Below are 18,047 nucleotides of genomic sequence, written 5' to 3'. Positions count from 1 at the left end.
CTAGTTAAAGTCCAGTTTGTGAAACCATATTCTATATGAGAGAGGATCATTGCATGCAAAAACACCCTAGCTGCAGCTATTAAAGAAGATCTGATTTGTCTGAAATGATGACAGTCATTTGAAGATCATTTTATACCACTGATATAATGATCATATAATAGTATAATAATGCAAGGGGGTGGGGGGTGGGATTGGAGAGTCTGTAAAAACAGTTATTCACCTTTAATTCTTCTGCAGTCTCCACTCAGGACGTACACAGTGAGGAATGGAGGACACTACTTGCTTACTCAATGTGACATGAATAGCCTCTTAGCTGCTAATCTGAAGTGTTGATAATTATGTTATTGTACAATAAGTTCATATCATTGTTTTGACAGGTCTACATAGTACACCTTTTAAGTTTTCCAGAGGAAACAAATAGTTAAAAAGTAAATCACTGACAAAATGATATTCTCAATCCCTCTTTATTTTGCAAAAACAAGAAAAATAATAATAATAATAATAATAATAATAATAATAATGTGTCAGACAATCACAGTTTCTGTCCTTTGCTAAAACAAAGGCATCCATTCATATCCTTTTATGGAAACCAGCCTGCAAGCACCGAGGACAGTGTCATTTTATGAATCTACGTTCCATTTTTAAAATACATACTAGCATTCAAGTTCAATAACATACCTCGGTGATCTCAGACTTTTTCCCCAAAATACGGTACGCCAAGCTAACAAAGACAGGTTTAATAGTTACGGTCAGAATAGAGGAAAGAGGGAATCGGGGAAGAGAGATAGAACAGAGCGGTCAAAGCATTTCACACTGGAGCCTTTTCTTCAAACATACTTAAAACACTTCCCAAACACACAAACTTCATGTCACGCCAGCACATCAATATCATGACTCTTCATACTTGCAGTAAGCCTTTACATCACACATCCACACAGAAAAAGGAAAAAGCTCTTTGAAAATAACAAGTAATCGAACACTGAAAAAGGACATTCCCCAATCCGACTTGCTAACTTGTCCTGGCGGAACTATGACACAGAGCTACACCTTTAAAATGTACATTTTCAGAACATAAAACACTGATCGTTAATCTAAGTTGAAACATTATCCTTGTACGAGATGTGGATCAAGAGGATGTGAGGAGGACTTTTTCAACTTTGACATTATCGAGATGTGGATTGTGTTAATATCGGGAAAGATGTCCCTAATGATTTTGTACATTCATTAGATTGTCTACAAAGCTAAGGAGGAACAAACTCGCCTATTGTATGCGTAAAAGGTAATTAAACACTGAATATAGGGAAGTAAGAACACCTGCTGTGCTCTTTATGGGTCTAAACTTTTAACTTGATGCACCAGTTGGTATGTTACACAGAACAGGTAACACAAGGTGACGCACAATTTCAAATGTTTTCTTTTCAAATCATGTCACAACTGGTGTTTTCCAGTACAAGTTAGGGCAAAGCACCTGCTGATCAGACACTGGGGTGTGGCCATAATGGAGAATGCAGTTTGGACTTAATGAACACATCATAGCAGCAGTTTTCTTCTGTGTTTCAGTATTGAATTACACTCTTAAAAACAAGGGAGAACAGTAAAGGGAAATTAGAAAATACCTGCCTTAAGAAGTCTTACAGGATAAGTTATTTTGGTGATCATATAGCAGAATAAGCCTACTGGCTCAGCAAGTGTCTTGTTAGCATAGGAAGTGTAACACTGTGATAGCATCAAGAAGAGTTCTGTAGTGAAAACAAGAGGAACATTGAGGTAGCAAGGTAGCTACACGGGCTGTTGAGCCAGTCAAAGCATTTCTTCATTTAAATAGAAATAAAAAAACTAAAGCAAGTATTTCCAGCTGGTTTTAACACCAAGAAAAGCACAAGAACCTGAGCTTGGGTACTGTGAAGAATGCTGGTGATACAAAACCCTCCTTGCTTTAAAAAGAAAGGTAACGCTGTAGGTTCACATCACAAGTGGTTGGGCAGTGATTAGGCTAACAAGATGTGCTGATGAGTATCAATGTATTCAACTGGAGTGATTTTCTTTGAGGTGGTCAACTCTGTAACAGTAAGAGTGTAACTGAATGGCTCAGTATTGTAGCAGTAAACAGATTGCATTTCACAAATATTGGAAAACTACTTAGTTATTGAGTCTACTTAAAGATAAACCAGAGATCTGTTGAACTACTGGCTGGGCTCATCTGGAACTCAAGAGTTGTAAAGTCAGTGTGGAGTGTCAGTAACGGGCCACTGCTAACATGTTAGGATGGTTATTATATTAAACAGGCAATTGATCCAAACACTAGAGTGTGTGTGTCTTAACACGGGAACTATATATTAGTCCCTTGTGTTTCAGGGTGAAAGGAGGGGGGATAAGTGTTGGAGAAAGGCACATCCTCTTCTTCCGCAGGATAAAGTCATCATTCAGGAGTTTACTGTGATGGAGGATAGAAACACAGAAGTCAGTGGCATGGTACCACATGTTCAATGACTGAATGAGTATGTTAAATAACTCTACATCCCAACAGTGTACTTAAAGCTAAAAGGTTAGGAATGTGGACTGAGGTTACCCCTCATGTTGAATTTTAAATGACATCATGTCCACAGCTACTCGAACATGGAAGAATTAAACATAAGGCTCAGTACCTTAGTTGGAACTACTGCATTTGCATCCTAAGGAGGCGTCGTTTACCCTGAGTAGCAGAGTTTAAACATTCCAGTTATTATAACAGACAGGAGTCAAAATATCAATACATTTCTAATGAAGGACCCTGATGACAATAGGTACTCAATATTATTGCACTCAACTCAGGCTGACAAATGTAATAATCATGATCTAGAAGGTTTAAATAATCAACGTCTCTGCATTAATTCTGTAATCAATATAAGTGATCAGTCTAGAAACAAAGTTTTCTGGTACCTCAGCAGCATGGGCTTCGTCATCATCTGGAGCTGGGATGATCCTACCACCCATGGGCCCCACTCCCAGCACCTTGGGCCTTTTTTCTGCGTTAGGTGTTCCTTCCAGAACCACAACAATGTACTCTCTCTTGGGGTCTTCTGCCAGGGTCTCCACTGGGGCTGCAGCTGGTTCTTCCACCACAGGGCTGGCTACTTCTACAGCAGGGGCTGCTGGAACTTCTTCTACTTGTGCGGGGGCCTCTTCAACCACTGCTTCCGCCTCTACTGGTGCAGGGGCATCTTCAACTACTGGTGCCACCTCAACCACTGGAGCCACCTCTACTGGTGCAGGGGCCTCTTCAACCACTGCTGCTGCCTCTACTGGTGCAGCGGCTTCTTCAACCACTGGTGCCTCCTCAACTGGTGCAGGGGCCTCTTCAACCACTGGTGCCTCCTCAACTGGTGCAGGGGCCTCTTCAACCACTGGTGCCTCCTCAACTGGTGCAGGGGCCTCTTCAACCACTGGTGCCTCCTCAACTGGTGCAGGGGCCTCTTCAACCACTGGTGCCTCCTCAACTGGTGCAGGAGCCTCTTCAACCACTGGTGCCTCCTCAACTGGTGCAGGGGCCTCTTCAACCACTGGTGCCTCCTCAACTGGTGCAGGGGCCTCTTCAACTGGTGCTGGGGCCTCTTCAACCGCTGGGGCCTCTTCAACCACTGGTGCCTCCTCAACTGGTGCTGGGGCCTCTACAACCGCTGGGGCCTCTACAACCACTAGTGCCTCCTCAACTGGTGCTGGGGCCTCTTCAACCACTGGTGCCTCCTCAACTGGTGCAGGAGCCTCTTCAACCACTGGTGCCTCCTCAACTGGTGCAGGAGCCTCATCAACCACTGGTGCCTCCTCAACTGGTGCAGGAGCCTCTTCAACCACTGGTGCCTCCTCAACCACTGGTGCCTCCTCAACTGGTGCTGGGGTCTCTTCAGCCACTGGTGTAGCCTCTACTGGTGCCACAACCTCCTCAACAGCTGGTGCAATTTCTTCAACAGGCTTTGCTTCTTCTGGTGCTGGAGACTCGGGTGCCAACTCTATTACTTCAGGTATCTTCGGTACTTCTAGAGTAGAGGCAGCTGCCAGCAGCACTGCAACACAAAATCCAGCCATCCAAACATCACTGATTCTCAAGTTATATATTTCCACATTTAGGTCATACAACTTGAGGTGGTTAGCCAAGGTAATTTGTTGAGCATTTGTGAAAACCTAGTGATAAAGGATTTAGTGCCAGAAAATGTCTCTGGTGGGTTGTGACTACATGCAGGTGCAATGTGAACCCCCAGAAGAAGTTGAAGAGAAAGGCAGGACGTGTTAGTGACAAGAGGCTTCAATATAGTGTCACAAACCAATAAAGTACTTCCATACAAGACCAGAGGAAATAGATTACCAGAGAAATTGTGCACAGACATGAGCAAAACAACAGCACGCCTGTTAATATTGGGCAATTCTGGTAGGGTTTGGGTATGTTCCTTTGAAATCTTAGAACAGTAGAAATTAGTGAATAAGGAGAATCTTGAAGCATGCCTGGAATGTGAGGCCGATACGGGTAAATGAGACTTTAAAAAAAAACAAAAAAACATACTTAATGTCAAAAATTGGCCAAAATTTGCTTATTAACATTACACCCGACATTTTCGATAAATATGCCTTAAAATTTGGTTAGATATAGGGTGGTGATAGAGCATATACGTGTTTGTTTGTTTCTTATTACGTCAAACATAACTGCAATTTCTTTACTTACTGGCCTAAATACAGTATATAGCGTACTGATATCCAGTGTCTATGATACGTCAAAATTGGCCCATATCAGCCATGGTGCTGATGAATGTGTCACTTTGTTCCAAAGTTCCAAAGACATGCAAGACACCTTTCACCCCAGCATGCCTCCTTTAAAACCTCACTTCTGAATGTGGAATTTTTAAGAAGACATACAGTAGATATGTCATGCAAATATACCCCTAAAAAAGTATATCACAGTGCAAAAGGAAACATTATGTTCTGATGAATACAGAAGTCCCAGTGCATTTCTGATACATGTGCTATGTGCAAAGAAAAATTAGATGCAATAAGTGGTGAGACGGAAATGCAATGGGGAGCCTGATTCAAATGTGCATGTATCACATATTCAGCATGAGACGGCAAAGCAAATTGTGGGTGTTATTTGCAGTAAATGTATAGTAAATTTGTGAGGGGGAAAAAAAAAACAGGTCATGAAAATTAAGTTCTTTAACTGGAATGAATAGATAGAAATGTCCTTAGAAAGACCAATTCAGACAAATTAAAGACGGCAGTAAATCTTTCCGGTTTGATAGAAGCTTTATTGTATGGCTCGAATAATTACCGTAAACTGTTCACAGTGCTCATTATCCAGTTATAAGCAAAATAAAATTATGATCACGTATAGCTCGATTCACTTGGTAACCTGGTGAGTTCTTTAACAGTTTCACATTACACTTGAGGAAAAAAAACAAAAGAAAAACACACTGCAGCAGTTACAGAGTTTGTACACAATCTCAGAGCCATCTCTTCTTGCTGTAGGTTATATTACATAACTGTATGACAGTTTAAAAAAGGATTAACAGGCTTCTACTTGCTCTGGCAAAATAATTTACAACATTACAGAAGTTTATAATCAATTGTCAGATCTCAGAATTACATTAGGGGCTTAATACGCATTACAAGAATAATTATGACAACATTTGAGGGGTCTTTCCTGCTTGTTCTCTTGCCATGTTTATTTAGTTTAGCGTGATTGGTTGAACCTTAAAACCAGTACGGTATATAAGGCATGTTATGTTTTAGTTTTGTTAACTATGCGGAATCAGGGCCAATCTGCTTCAATGATGTTATGTTATGTCTCCACAGAGTGATCACTTTTATTTCACCCATAACTGCAAATGAGCGTCACATACAGACCTCAATGCCACGTTGATGCACTGCATTGTGCAGCTGTAAATCATGGGACCTGTTGGTTGTTAAAACATTTCTAGGCCACATTGGAACAAATATAGACATCATATACAGTGATTTTAATCTGCACACCCAAAAAAAAAAAAATCCATCCTTACGTGAAGAAACAAGAGAGAAAGAAACTGAATAGCGTTCTGTGTTTTCTCCCTTATACTCACTCCAATAAATACAAGAGAAAAATATCCTTTGAGAAAGTTTTTAGAAAGATATGAGAGAGTGGTCAATAAGAGGTGAAGCCAGACACCTGAGGAATAGCAGCTAATCTCTAGTGCTTCTAAAGACAGTGACTAAGTTACCAGTGTTATTGTTCCCAGGGTTGTGAGGAGGAAAACACCTGCTGTTTCAAGTGGTTTAGAGATAGTCAAGTATATGTTTGGTCGGGTGTGTGTGTATGTATGTGTGTGTGTCTCCCTGTAGTGAATGTGTGGAACCTCAGGCCTCCTCCTCAGATGAAGAAGTCGTACCGTTGCTTTCGGGCTCCTCGGCGGCGACGGCGGCTGGTTCTGCGACGGCCTCAGCAGCCTCCTCGACAGCTTCTGCCACTTGGGCCACTTCTTCCGCCACCTTCTCCACTTCCTGAGCGGCCTCGGCAACGCCCTCGGCCACCTCGGCAACGACCTCGGCAGCCTCCGCGACAACCTCTGCGACCTCCTCCACTACGGTCTCCGCCTCGCCGTTAGCAGCAGCGGCAGGTTCCTCTTCAACAGCCTCGGCCTCAACCTCGGCCTCTCCACCGGCTTCCTCAGCAGCAGCTGCCTCCTCCTCCTCAGCTGCAGCCTCCTCCTCCTCTCCTCCTGGAACAGAAAAGCAGAAGAAGAAGAGTATTAGAGAGTCACTAGCCACAATATCACTCTTGTCAAATGCAAAATTTGCCATTTAAAAACTAGCAGCGTAAGATTAGCAGTTGCGTTTTCCATCCAACTTTTGAGGGCAATATGTGAGGAATTACATTTCACCACCTTGTAGGAGTTGATGGGAACAAAGAAGCTGTGAGACTTGTTTCCTGGAATACACGAAAAAGCTTGTTCTTCATTTTCCCTCGTAAGCATCGTGTCACAGCTGCTCACATCACACCTGCAGCCAAGTCCTAAAGGGCACTCACCTGTATAACACTATGTAACAATACTGTGGTGGGTTATGTATGTGTCTCAATAAAAACATGCCGATTTAAAAAAAAAAAAAAAAAAACTTGAATAAAATAAAAAAATAAATAAAATGTTCTCTCATCTTTTAAATTAAGTGTTCATGGCCACTAAAGATGTCATTGATGTTGTACAATAATTCACTGATATATTACAATATCAAACATCATGTCTTGTATGGATGTATACTCTTTAAGGCCTGATACACAGGACTGTTATTAAGTGGTCTATTTGAAAATTCACTATCATGAAAGAAAATATGGTGAAATTCTTTGTGTCAATCAAAGACATTGGTCTTAAATCACACTGTGAGACTGATTTAGAGCTTTGGGGACTGAAAAAAGCCTGTGTCCAAAATAATGTATCATTACAATTCAGCATGGATTACATCACACAATCTGACATGGACTGATTGAGGATTTAATTTAGACTCATCTCACATAGCATGGCAGTGTAGCGGTCACAGTGTGAATGTCAAATATGAGTCAAGTGTAACTGAGAGACAGACAGAAAGTTGGATGGAAACATGGCTTCTGATAGCTGATTAATTTGTGCGTTTTGATTTTGGCAGCCCTGCCGACTGATCCGTAAGTACTGCTTCTAGACATCCCACTCCAAGCCTTACCGTTGCTGCAGCAGATTAATAAAATTAAAAAGAAATCCAGAGGCGACACATTCATTACATAAACTGCATGCAAACTCAAAGAAAGGGAGGAGCACGACACAGAGAGGGAGGGGAGGAGAAGGGGGAGAGGTATAAGGAGGGAGAGGGGGTGGAGGTGCAGGGTAGAGGGGGTGAAGTTGAATCTTTGTTCTTACCATCTGAATTAACAAGCTATGAGTTATCTGGAACTCTGAGAGTGAGTCTGAGTGAGACACTGAGACGGGCCGGGTAGGTTGTGCGTCTTTAATCTCTGCTGTTTGTTTGACATTTAACCACTAACACACACACACACACACACACACACACACACACACACAGATGTGGGAAACCAGCCCAGCAATCAACCTAGACTCTGCTGTTCAACACCTGAGCACTTACTACTCAAGTGATAATAGCCTCCATATGCTGTTCATTCATGTCAAAAGGAATATAGGCTATACACACTAACACTTGAGCACACATCATCATCAAACTTATACTACAGGTTTATTTTAGCACCACCTGCAGCATTATACGTTCCGTCAAAGAATTATCTGAATTTTACCAAGAATCAGAAAAAGAAACCGATTCATGTATTATCAGGGTTCTCAAAAAGTACATTTGATTCTGCCCAAATAGAAGCCAAATCAACAAAACTGGGAGTTGTGGTCATCTTTCCTTTTTTGAATGTTGGCTTTATATATCAATAAACCACATTTTTAAAGCTTGTCTTGCTTTTCTTTTGGGAATTTAATACTGCCATCCAAGTTTTTGGAAGTGCTCTTAAATTACATAATTTAAGTGTAATTATATATGAAAATACAACATTTCTAGTATTTCCAACTCTAGAATTGATGGCAAGATAACTGTAGCTAGGATGAGGTTCCCCCCTGTTAAAAGCAACAGGTATAGACATTATTTTAAACCCTATTTTAAATTCAGGCATGTGGTGTTCTTCAAGCACTTTATATATTTATTGCCCCTTGGGGACATAAATAAAATTAAAGTTGAAGCAAAAGATAATTGTAGCTAGTTCAATCACTGTTTTTAGCTGCTAGCTTGAATATCTGTAGCCATGTACACTGCTAGCAACACTGTCCACTTAGCTTAAAGCTATTCATGATGACATTTAGAAAAGCTACATACATAAGCTTTTTGAATGATGCTAACGGAATACTATCTCAAAGTACAGCGTGTGCTAACATGTTAGCGTGGATAGCTCAGCGGTCAAGTTGATTAACTGGCTAATGTCCCACAAAAATACACTTTATCCAAACCACCGTTGATGTTACTGATAATATAGTCCATTGACCAAAGAACTGGTTTGTGGATAGTTCTGCCAAGTCCATTTATCCTCTTCACATTTTTTTTAAATTTTTTACTTTTAACATTTAGCAGCACAAGGTGAGACAATGACGAGAGAAGAACTGTCCAGAGGTTTTAGGGCTGAGTAGTGCACTCTGTTTCTTTCTTAGTAGTACAGGAGAGGAGGGAAGGAAGGAGGGAGGGATTTTGTTTTCTTGTTCACATCCAAAGAGTCCAGTTCTAGGAAGAATATCCATGCGGCCACAGAGGACCTTAGTTTTACCATTACACTGAAAGAGTAAAGACACAGAAGAGTTAGATAAAAAGGGAAGAAGAGTTTTGTACTTTAACTTTAAAAATAAAAATAAAAGAGTCATTTTTATACAACAATATCATGTTCAGTCTAAATTCAACCACAGAGGAAATGATTGTGAATTAGCAGGAAATGGATATGGACTGCTAGCAAGATGCACTGGTGATGTCAATGGCGAGCGCTCTATTAAAGCTTTGCTTATAAAGGAAATCATGACAGTCACCAGTTTGTCTCATTTGGAGCGGAGATGTCTTTCAATGACTCGAGTTCATTAACGAATACAAGACTGTTATTTCTAAAAAGACACTGGTTGAGTCAGTGCAACGTAGGAGGTGTGGGAGGTACACAGTGAAGAGTGAGAGAGAGAGGGAGAGAAAGGAGGGATTGAGTGGTATCAAAGAAACGAGGGTCTGTTCTGATCGACTTGTCTTTAGGCCACAAGGATACACTGTGGAAGAGATTTGAGGCTGAGTTCACACAGCAGGGTGTAGATCTGACTCAATATATGTGTTGGAATTAAGCAAAATAATCAGTAAAACACTGTGGCATAATAAATGATGATGTGGTTTATTATAGTAAAGTAGTTATTTATAGGTTATTATGCAATGTTCTACTGGGCTGTATGTGGCCCCTGGTATAAAATAAGACACCCCTGCTCTATATGATGACTAAAATAAAATACCTAATCCCAAAGTATCACTGCAGGAGATTCAATCTATAATAATAGCTAACTACAACCACTGATTTTTTTAAATCAAAAGTCACAGTTTAGCCAATCAAACAGGATGAGAAAGCATGTAATCTCTTTATAGCATCCTATCAAGTTATTGTTCAGAAGACCAAACAATTCATATATAGATATAACTGTTAAATGAAAAAGGTCACGGTCTATGTTTGATAGTTCTACACTGTTTTCTCTTTAACTTTTATTACCAATGTTACTCTGTTTATTACATCATACTCATTTCCAAAATAGTATTAATGGAATGACTTTTGTTTTGAAATTCGGAGTATATAGTGTCCAAATTGGAAAACACTTCATCCTCTGGAGAGCATAAACATATTTGGTAATTGTATAGAAATCTGCCAGTTTAATATACATATTTCTTGTGTTTTATTACAGGTTTTGTCCCCTAGCACTGAATGATACAGTACATGGAAGAGGAGGAGTTACTGGATCACTGGATACTGAGCAGCACCCTCTAATCTCATCTAGACTGAGGAGAAGCAGAGCAGTTCTCCTCCCTCACCTTTTATCACAGCCAGCCTCCTCTTCATCATCACATCACATCACACTGCTTACAGTGTACGTGACTGCACATGTGGGTCCAACATTGCTTCATACTCTCTTCTTATTGTAGGTTACATGCTGTGCCCATGCTGCATTTGTTAGTTTAACTTCTAATGATATAGTACTGACATTATTAACTTGTCACTGCTGGCTGTCAGATGAAATATGATCATGAACTTCCATTTGAACACATGTTAGAATCAGAATAGTGAAATCATATGAATGTTAGAAGAACGATCAGGCCCATTTCTCTTGAGTGCAGGTTGACATTTCAGTGAGCATACATAACAACTTTCTCAGGCAGTGATGATAAATGAAAAGCAAAAACAAAAAGATCTGTGAAGACAGGACTTACCTTCTTCTTCATCCCTGCCTGGAAAGAGACAGAAACACAAAAGGTCAGTGACACATGGAAACAATAAATCAGGCTAGGTTACAATCTCTGGGTTTGTTCCTTCAGTATAAAATAAACAGTCTACATAATCTGTGCTCTTACTTTTTAGGGATCAATAAACGCTTCCTGTGACACATTACAGCTGATTACTGTTTGATAAATACACTTTACATTGAGTTACAGAATCAAAACAAGACTTTCTGATACCCAATGTGTTTGTATTTAACATGCTGGTCACACTGTTAACCTCTACATGCTCTCATTCTCATAGAGCAACAATAAAATGGAGATTTAATTAGAACAATTCAACACTATTAATATATATAAATCAGATAGGGTTCATCCACTGGGGAACATGAAAGTATTCTTTTTTTTTAAATCCCTTTTATTATCATTATTACACAAAAAACAAACAAAAAGGGAAGGAGGGGTTGGCATCAATAAACATAGGAGCAAGCTTGTTTTTATTATTATTATTATTATTATTTTAATTTATTTATTTATATATATTTTTTAATTATTGCAATAATACACCTTGATTAAAATCGAAGGAGGAACATTTATAATAGGCTACATGGTAGATCTGATATCTGCTGCCTGACTAAATGTCTCTCTCTGAGTATAATTCAAGTTAAAATGACATTAATGACAGACTTGCACTGTTTCACTGTTAAAAACCAGTTTGATGCCGCTGCTTTGCACATTGTAATTTATTTTTCTTTGTTATATTTTCCATTTTGAGTGTGATTTGCTTGGAATAGCTTTGTAAATTCTAATTTACACACTAAATATCAATGAATTGTTAAATAAACTTGTCATAGTGTCTGGTGTTTTACATTCATATTTTATATTAAACATAATGTTAAATAATGGTCATCTGGAAATGATTAAGTCTCTTAATATTTGGGTGAATTTCTAAAAGCCAGAAGTATAAATTACTGAAGAGCCATACAATATCATATAAAATCAATGTACTAAATTTAATTCTGCCCATGAGACTATGAAGATGTTCATGTAAAAATAGAAAATGTGTTGTGATGGTGGTAAAAAGCTCAGAAACATTAGGATTCATGTGATGTGTTGTTGGGTTACGTTCCTCATTACTCAGCTCTGGATGTGATGAAAACCACATGTTTACCACCAGCAGCCACTGGGACTCTGCATAAGCCAAGCACTTGATATAGTGGCTTTATCTGCTTCCCTGCATTAGTGAATGTACACAGTGCTGTTCCTCCTGCTGCTGCTGCTGCTGCTGCAGCATCAGTCCACAGAGACCAGTTACATTGTTTGCTTTCTGCATACTTAATACAATCTGGATCAAGTACGCTTATCTCATCTGTCAGAACAAATAAACAACCAGGCGTGGGTGTGATCACAAACACTGATGTCACACTCAAACACAATACACTCTGAGTGTGTGTGCGTGTGTGTGTGTGTGTGTGTGTGTTGGGGAGGAGGTCCAGAGCTACCAGAGAGTAGAGGCTGACTTATTTAAGCAATTTGCCAAATTAAATCCAGATGTTGGTTTGGATTAGTGACACTTTTTTTTTATTGTTAATTACAACTTCTGTGTCATAATGTGCAGAGTATTTAATTCATTTCATTCTCGCCAATGTGGAAAGCTTCATTAAAGAGTAATTCAACAAACTGGGAGGAAATATTCTGATCAGGCCTCTAAGCAGTGAAGTCAGAGCAGCTGTTTCACCTCATCAAATGAGAAACATTCATCACAGATAGAGATGTGACCAAGAGTTAAACATTCAGCAGACAGGAAGGTAAACTAAATAACACCTTTTAAGTCCACTTCCTGTGCTTTCAACCACATCTCTGTCTGCAGACTCTTCCCGGAAAGTGTTAAGTGGTCATGATGAGTCAACAAACAAGACTATCACTTGTGGTTGAAAAAAAAAAGAAGGTAGAACAATGATGAATTATGCTCTATATTTTCACAAATATCTAATTATTTGGTCAAAGAAATGAGTCCTCGCAGCTTTCCACAGCACATGATTATCTGTTTTAGGTGTTTAGTTTACCGTCACAGAAAACTATGAAAACCATCATACAGCCAAAGATGGTTTGACATTTTTTCCAAAAAAAAAAAAAATCTCCCTAAAAAGGGTTGCCATAATTGTGAAAATCACCTGTTACCATAAATCGTAATCAAATAATTAGAGTTAATTAAAATGCCTGATTCAAAGTGATTAACTAGTCTGGCACTTTTCCTGGGAGCACCAACATATTAGAATTTGTTTTTTCCAATAAAAAAGCCTAATACCATGTTAAAAATACACCAGCAGCTCTGTGTGTGTGTGTGTGTGTGTGTGTGTGTGTGTGTGTGTGTCTCAGACTGAGCTGGGCAGCTACAGTCAGGCTCTGCAGTGGAGCGTGGGGTCAGGGACGTTCCTTCACTGCTGAAATTAGCAGAGGATAATCTGAGACTGTCCCACAATCCTTTGCTGGAGGTCGGGAGGGTAGGGGAAGGGAGAGGGGGAGGTGTACTTACTGTTTTTTGAGAGCGAGACATAAACATGAGTGTATTTGTTGTAATCACTTCATGCTTCACGGCTCTTTAGTACACACTATTTACTGTTAGATCAGATATCAGGAGGTTAGTACTTTTACTTTCAGCACTGTGCTGAATTACTCTGGTTGTTTTAAAGAAAGTCTCATTCTGTGCTGTAATAGTTTACACCACCTGCACCTGTAATATACCTCAACTCACATGATGACAGAATGAGACATTAGACTTTAATTATTAGTTCTGCTGTTAAACGAGGCAATAGTCAACAGGAGCTAAAGAGTTTTAATTTGTTGCGTGTTTGTGACTCTTCAATAATACTGATGAATTATTCTGTGTTTGAGCTGAGGGCAATACAGTATTACTTAATGCAGTGTGTGTGTGTGTGTGTGTGTGTGTGTGTGTGTTTTAATCCTTCTGTTTGCACTGCCTCATTTCAGCACCAGGAACTGTCCATAAAATGACCAACCACAGTATCAGAGTGTGTGTGTGTGTGGTGTGTGTGTGTGTGTGTGTGTTGGGGGGGGGGGGTTAATTAAGTTATGGTTTTACATTGGACTGTACTATTTTATAAACTACTGCTGTGCAATATATTTATGCAAATGTGCAATATATTTTTATATCTTGATACATAGATTTATTTCTCCCATTTTATTATTATTATTATTATTATTGGGTTTTTTTATATTTGGCACTATTTTTAAGCCATTGCAACAGAATCTTGTTCTGATGTGCAGTATATGGTATATAATCTAAATAATGAATAAAGTCCATCTATCTATCTATTTAGAGTCCACTGAGCTCATATTTCTGAGAGCTAGACTTGACCAACCCCTCAATTACAACTGCTTTGTTTATTTCTGAGCTTCCTCATGTTTTAGTGGCAGGTAAGGAATACTCACTCTTTGGTGGCCATGGTTTAGGGACCCATTCAACCTTTGGTCTGGCCTTGATTTCTGCGACACGATCATTGAACCTCTCGCTGTCTGAGGACACAGTTTTGATTGCCTGAGAAAAGAGGAGAGAAGAAGTCTGAGTCACATATATTTCTAGTAGCGTGTTGCTACTGACATTTGGTAATAGAATTAGATGTAGAATAGCAGAGGCAGCAGTGGCTTGAACCTGAAGTGATAGAAACTTACATATGTTACAGCGCCGACGAAGGCTCCACCACACAGCAAGGCGTAGACTATGTTCTCCCCAGACCCGCCAGGAACAGATGACATCTGCCGCCTCTGCACAACTGGAAAAGATGGAAGATCACATGTTAGATGCTTCTCACACATGTCTGCATTTATTTCATAACATTTTCCTTCACAGAGCTTATGTGTTCTCTCTTAGGAATAATGTGCCACAGTAGCCAATAAGCTTCAGCTCTCTGTGTGAGAGGGATTGATGAGAAAGCTCCCTAAGGCGCTCTTATTGGCTCATGATGCCCCCCACTCTTGATTGGATTTAGCGCAATAGATTTAAATTGCCAAAAATATGCCTGTCAGTGCACGTTGGACACGGGCAAGGTGAGGCAGTCAACTCCACATCCTCAGTCTGTAACTGGAAAATGCTTTAAATACCACAGTGAGGTTTGGCCAATTTCATGAGTGAGGTGAAATTTAAAAAAAAAAGAGGTGGAATGAAAATTCAAATCACCTGGTCTCAGGGTAGATATCAAATTGTGTTTATGACTCTGCAAAATATTTGTTTCGGTTTAGCAGAGCCTTTGCTTTCACAGCAGGACTAAAAATACCGCAGGAGAGCAAGCTTTGTTTACTACGAGACGACTTGGACCGGAGTCAACAGCTTAGCAAACGCTCTTGAAATCAGCCTCGCACTTAAAACCCCCCTTTGCAAACACCAAAGAGTAAGATAGATAAAGTGTAGTTGAACACAAACCAAGTCACAAAGCTAAAACTCTAAACTGAATGCTGAATGGCTTTTATTGCTCAATTAACCAAATTTGTGACTGTATGAAATTAAAAATCCATCATCTACAAAGTCCAAACAGTCCAACTCCTCCCTCAGCACCGTCTTGTCCAGTGTTGATGGTGTTAAACTCTTCTTATTTCCAGGAGCTAATCCGGTGCACAGGCCTCTGTCACGGCTCCCTACCTCCCTGTTATTTATACTAGCTAATCGGCTCAAGTCAAATCGGAGGTATGAGCTAGCCGGGGGGTAAGGTTTTGAACATTCATGACTAGCTGAGGGGTCTCAGGTCAAAAAGTCACAGGATTATATCATGATACCCTTCTCTGGTTAAGTGGGACCACTGATCCACAAGATCCGCATCCCCTGCATCCCCTGCTCAGCATCCTTGTTCTCTTATTGGATGGGTTTTTCTGGGATACAACCGACAGTGCGGTGATGTAATCTCTTTCCATCTCCCCCCCCCCCCCCCCCCCCCCCCCCCAAGTAGTGCCTGGCAATGCCTGGCGGTAAAGGCATGTCATGCTAGCGTCTTTTTTTAGGCCTGTGTTTCTTGTCAGGTCAAAGAAACCGAGCCGGAAGCAGTAAGGACACAGGCAAGAGAAGAGCAGTAGAGGAGGAGGCCAGGCAACGTGCACAACATGGAGGAAAGTAATGGTTGCTACACCTGAGCAGTCAGAGGGAACGTTAAACCTAGCTAACAACTCAAAACTCAAGGTCTAGTTACTATATAATGTGGGATACTTTTTGCAATTCTGACTTGTTCACTATATTTACATAATACATATCAATACTTAATATCATTATGAAATCACTGAGATGTTTGCTTATTAAATCAAAACATTTTTTAGATATTGTAGTCAAAAGGAAAATGGCATATATTAATGTTCCTTGTGTCAAGTCATTTCAGAATTAGTAGATTTAGTAATGTGGGACATTAGTTTTTAGGCTTAGAAATACATTCTAAGCAATACTGTCTGTTCACATGTGTAATGTTAAACAATATAACTCACAGTTTGCATTTTGCTAGTTAGCTGTAGAATAACTGAATAGAAAAAGTTGTCCCACATTAGTCAATGTCCCACATTACCCTATGTTGTCCTATGCGTTTATAATGTGGCATTTTATAACTTGTTTGGTGTTACAGTGTGACATAAGTAGCCCACACTCTTACTTATTTAACCAGCTTATGTTGAGATATTTCTTGTCAATCAATATAACATAAGCTAAGAAACGGCCCCTGTCAGGTGAGCAGGAATGGCGTCTTCCAGTCAGACTGTAGCTTTTACATGGCAGCACAAGTGATGAAAGACAACATTTCATCACCGTTTCTCTTCATAATGCCGACACCGTCAGTTTCGCGGGTGTCCAACCATCACTGTCGCTTATGTAACGTTATCAAACACGAAGACAAGACACGACCCCAGTCCACCGACTGGCTCGTGGCACAAGCTCGTGCCTCATCTGTACTCTTTACATTAGACGCGCGTACACGACACCACGTGACGTGAGCGACAGAGGCAACCATGTTTCCACAGCACCTATAGACTCTGGTGAAGGTCACATTATGGTGTATGTTCTATACTTTCACACTGATTTACTAGTGTTCAACACATCACTACACACAGAAGAAACAGCGTGTGTTGTTCTCATATTGGTGACAGTGGTTTGATGTTAATTATATGGGTCATAATACACGTTAAATTCAATAAGTGAGGCAACAAACTAACAAACTGTGGCTATCTCTTTGGATCTGCTAGTCTGCTGTCCTGTCTCATAACCTGACACATGTACACGTGTTAATTGTGTCATTATGAAATACTCCAATCAGAGCTCAAAGTAAAAGCTGCCCTTTAAATGGTAAAATGTACCGTCGAATATATGAGATCAGTCTAATGTGAGGGATCAAAAGCCACCTCGAAGGCCTTTTCATGTAGCTTAACCAAAAAGCCAAATTGACCTTCACATTCCATGGCAGCCATTGCCATCCTCCAGTTTGAGGATGCAGCTATGCAGAGAAACCCACATGAGGACAAAGTGTACTATTCCGTCTGTAACAATGCAGAGGCGACAGATGGCGAACACTGAAGACAAACTGTCACATTCAAACACAAAGCTCATGGAAAAATGAAGAAACTCAGGTGTTATAATGTCTTTTGGCTGGCTGACGAAACTCACCATCTCGAGGCAACCTATAGGCTGCTCTCCGTGCCAGAGGCCCACACCTCTGCAAGGCCGCTCTGCAGGAAAACATCGCTGTGCTCCGAGGGCTACGGTGGGAATGATGCCGCTTCAGCAAATGCTGGATGAATGGCCGATCTGGTTTGGTAGGCAGCGTGAGAGGAGGTGGAGGACAGACCAGCCCTCGAATTGCGCAATTAATGTTGTGCGGCGTCGTGGTATGAGGCGTGGTTAATGCCAGAGAGCCTGTATGAGAAGTGATTAATACCCAAGAAGACACCATGCTTAACAATTGCATGCTACTCACTAATGTTAGACTATAAGCTACAGTATTTTATGTAGATATATTAATCCTTATAATATACTGTCTTTTGTGTACAAGAAAGCAACATACTTACAAGAATATAAGTACTTGCAC

The 18,047-nt window shown here is 40.2% G+C and overlaps 1 protein-coding gene across 1 annotated transcript; it reads right to left on the bottom strand.

The window, feature by feature from the left end:
- Positions 1 to 2,250: 2,250 nt before the first annotated feature.
- Positions 2,251 to 17,806, bottom strand: mgarpa (mitochondria localized glutamic acid rich protein a). The gene is made up of 9 exons (XM_053324475.1): positions 17,627 to 17,806; positions 14,671 to 14,771; positions 14,431 to 14,536; positions 10,972 to 10,989; positions 6,387 to 6,716; positions 3,856 to 4,040; positions 2,920 to 3,798; positions 2,646 to 2,692; positions 2,251 to 2,434 (listed from the first exon to the last, which is right to left on the bottom strand). The coding sequence occupies exons 1-8, from the start codon at positions 17,700 to 17,702 to the stop codon at positions 2,657 to 2,659; spliced, it is 1,731 nt and encodes a 576-aa protein (XP_053180450.1). The 5' UTR covers positions 17,703 to 17,806; the 3' UTR covers positions 2,251 to 2,434; positions 2,646 to 2,656.
- Positions 17,807 to 18,047: the final 241 nt, after the last annotated feature.

Source organism: Scomber japonicus, chromosome 8 (genome assembly GCF_027409825.1).
Source record: "Scomber japonicus isolate fScoJap1 chromosome 8, fScoJap1.pri, whole genome shotgun sequence".
NCBI classification, from domain to species: Eukaryota; Metazoa; Chordata; class Actinopteri; order Scombriformes; family Scombridae; genus Scomber; species Scomber japonicus.
Note: the sequence above shows the minus strand (reverse complement) of the source record. Positions and strands in the feature narration are given on the sequence as shown.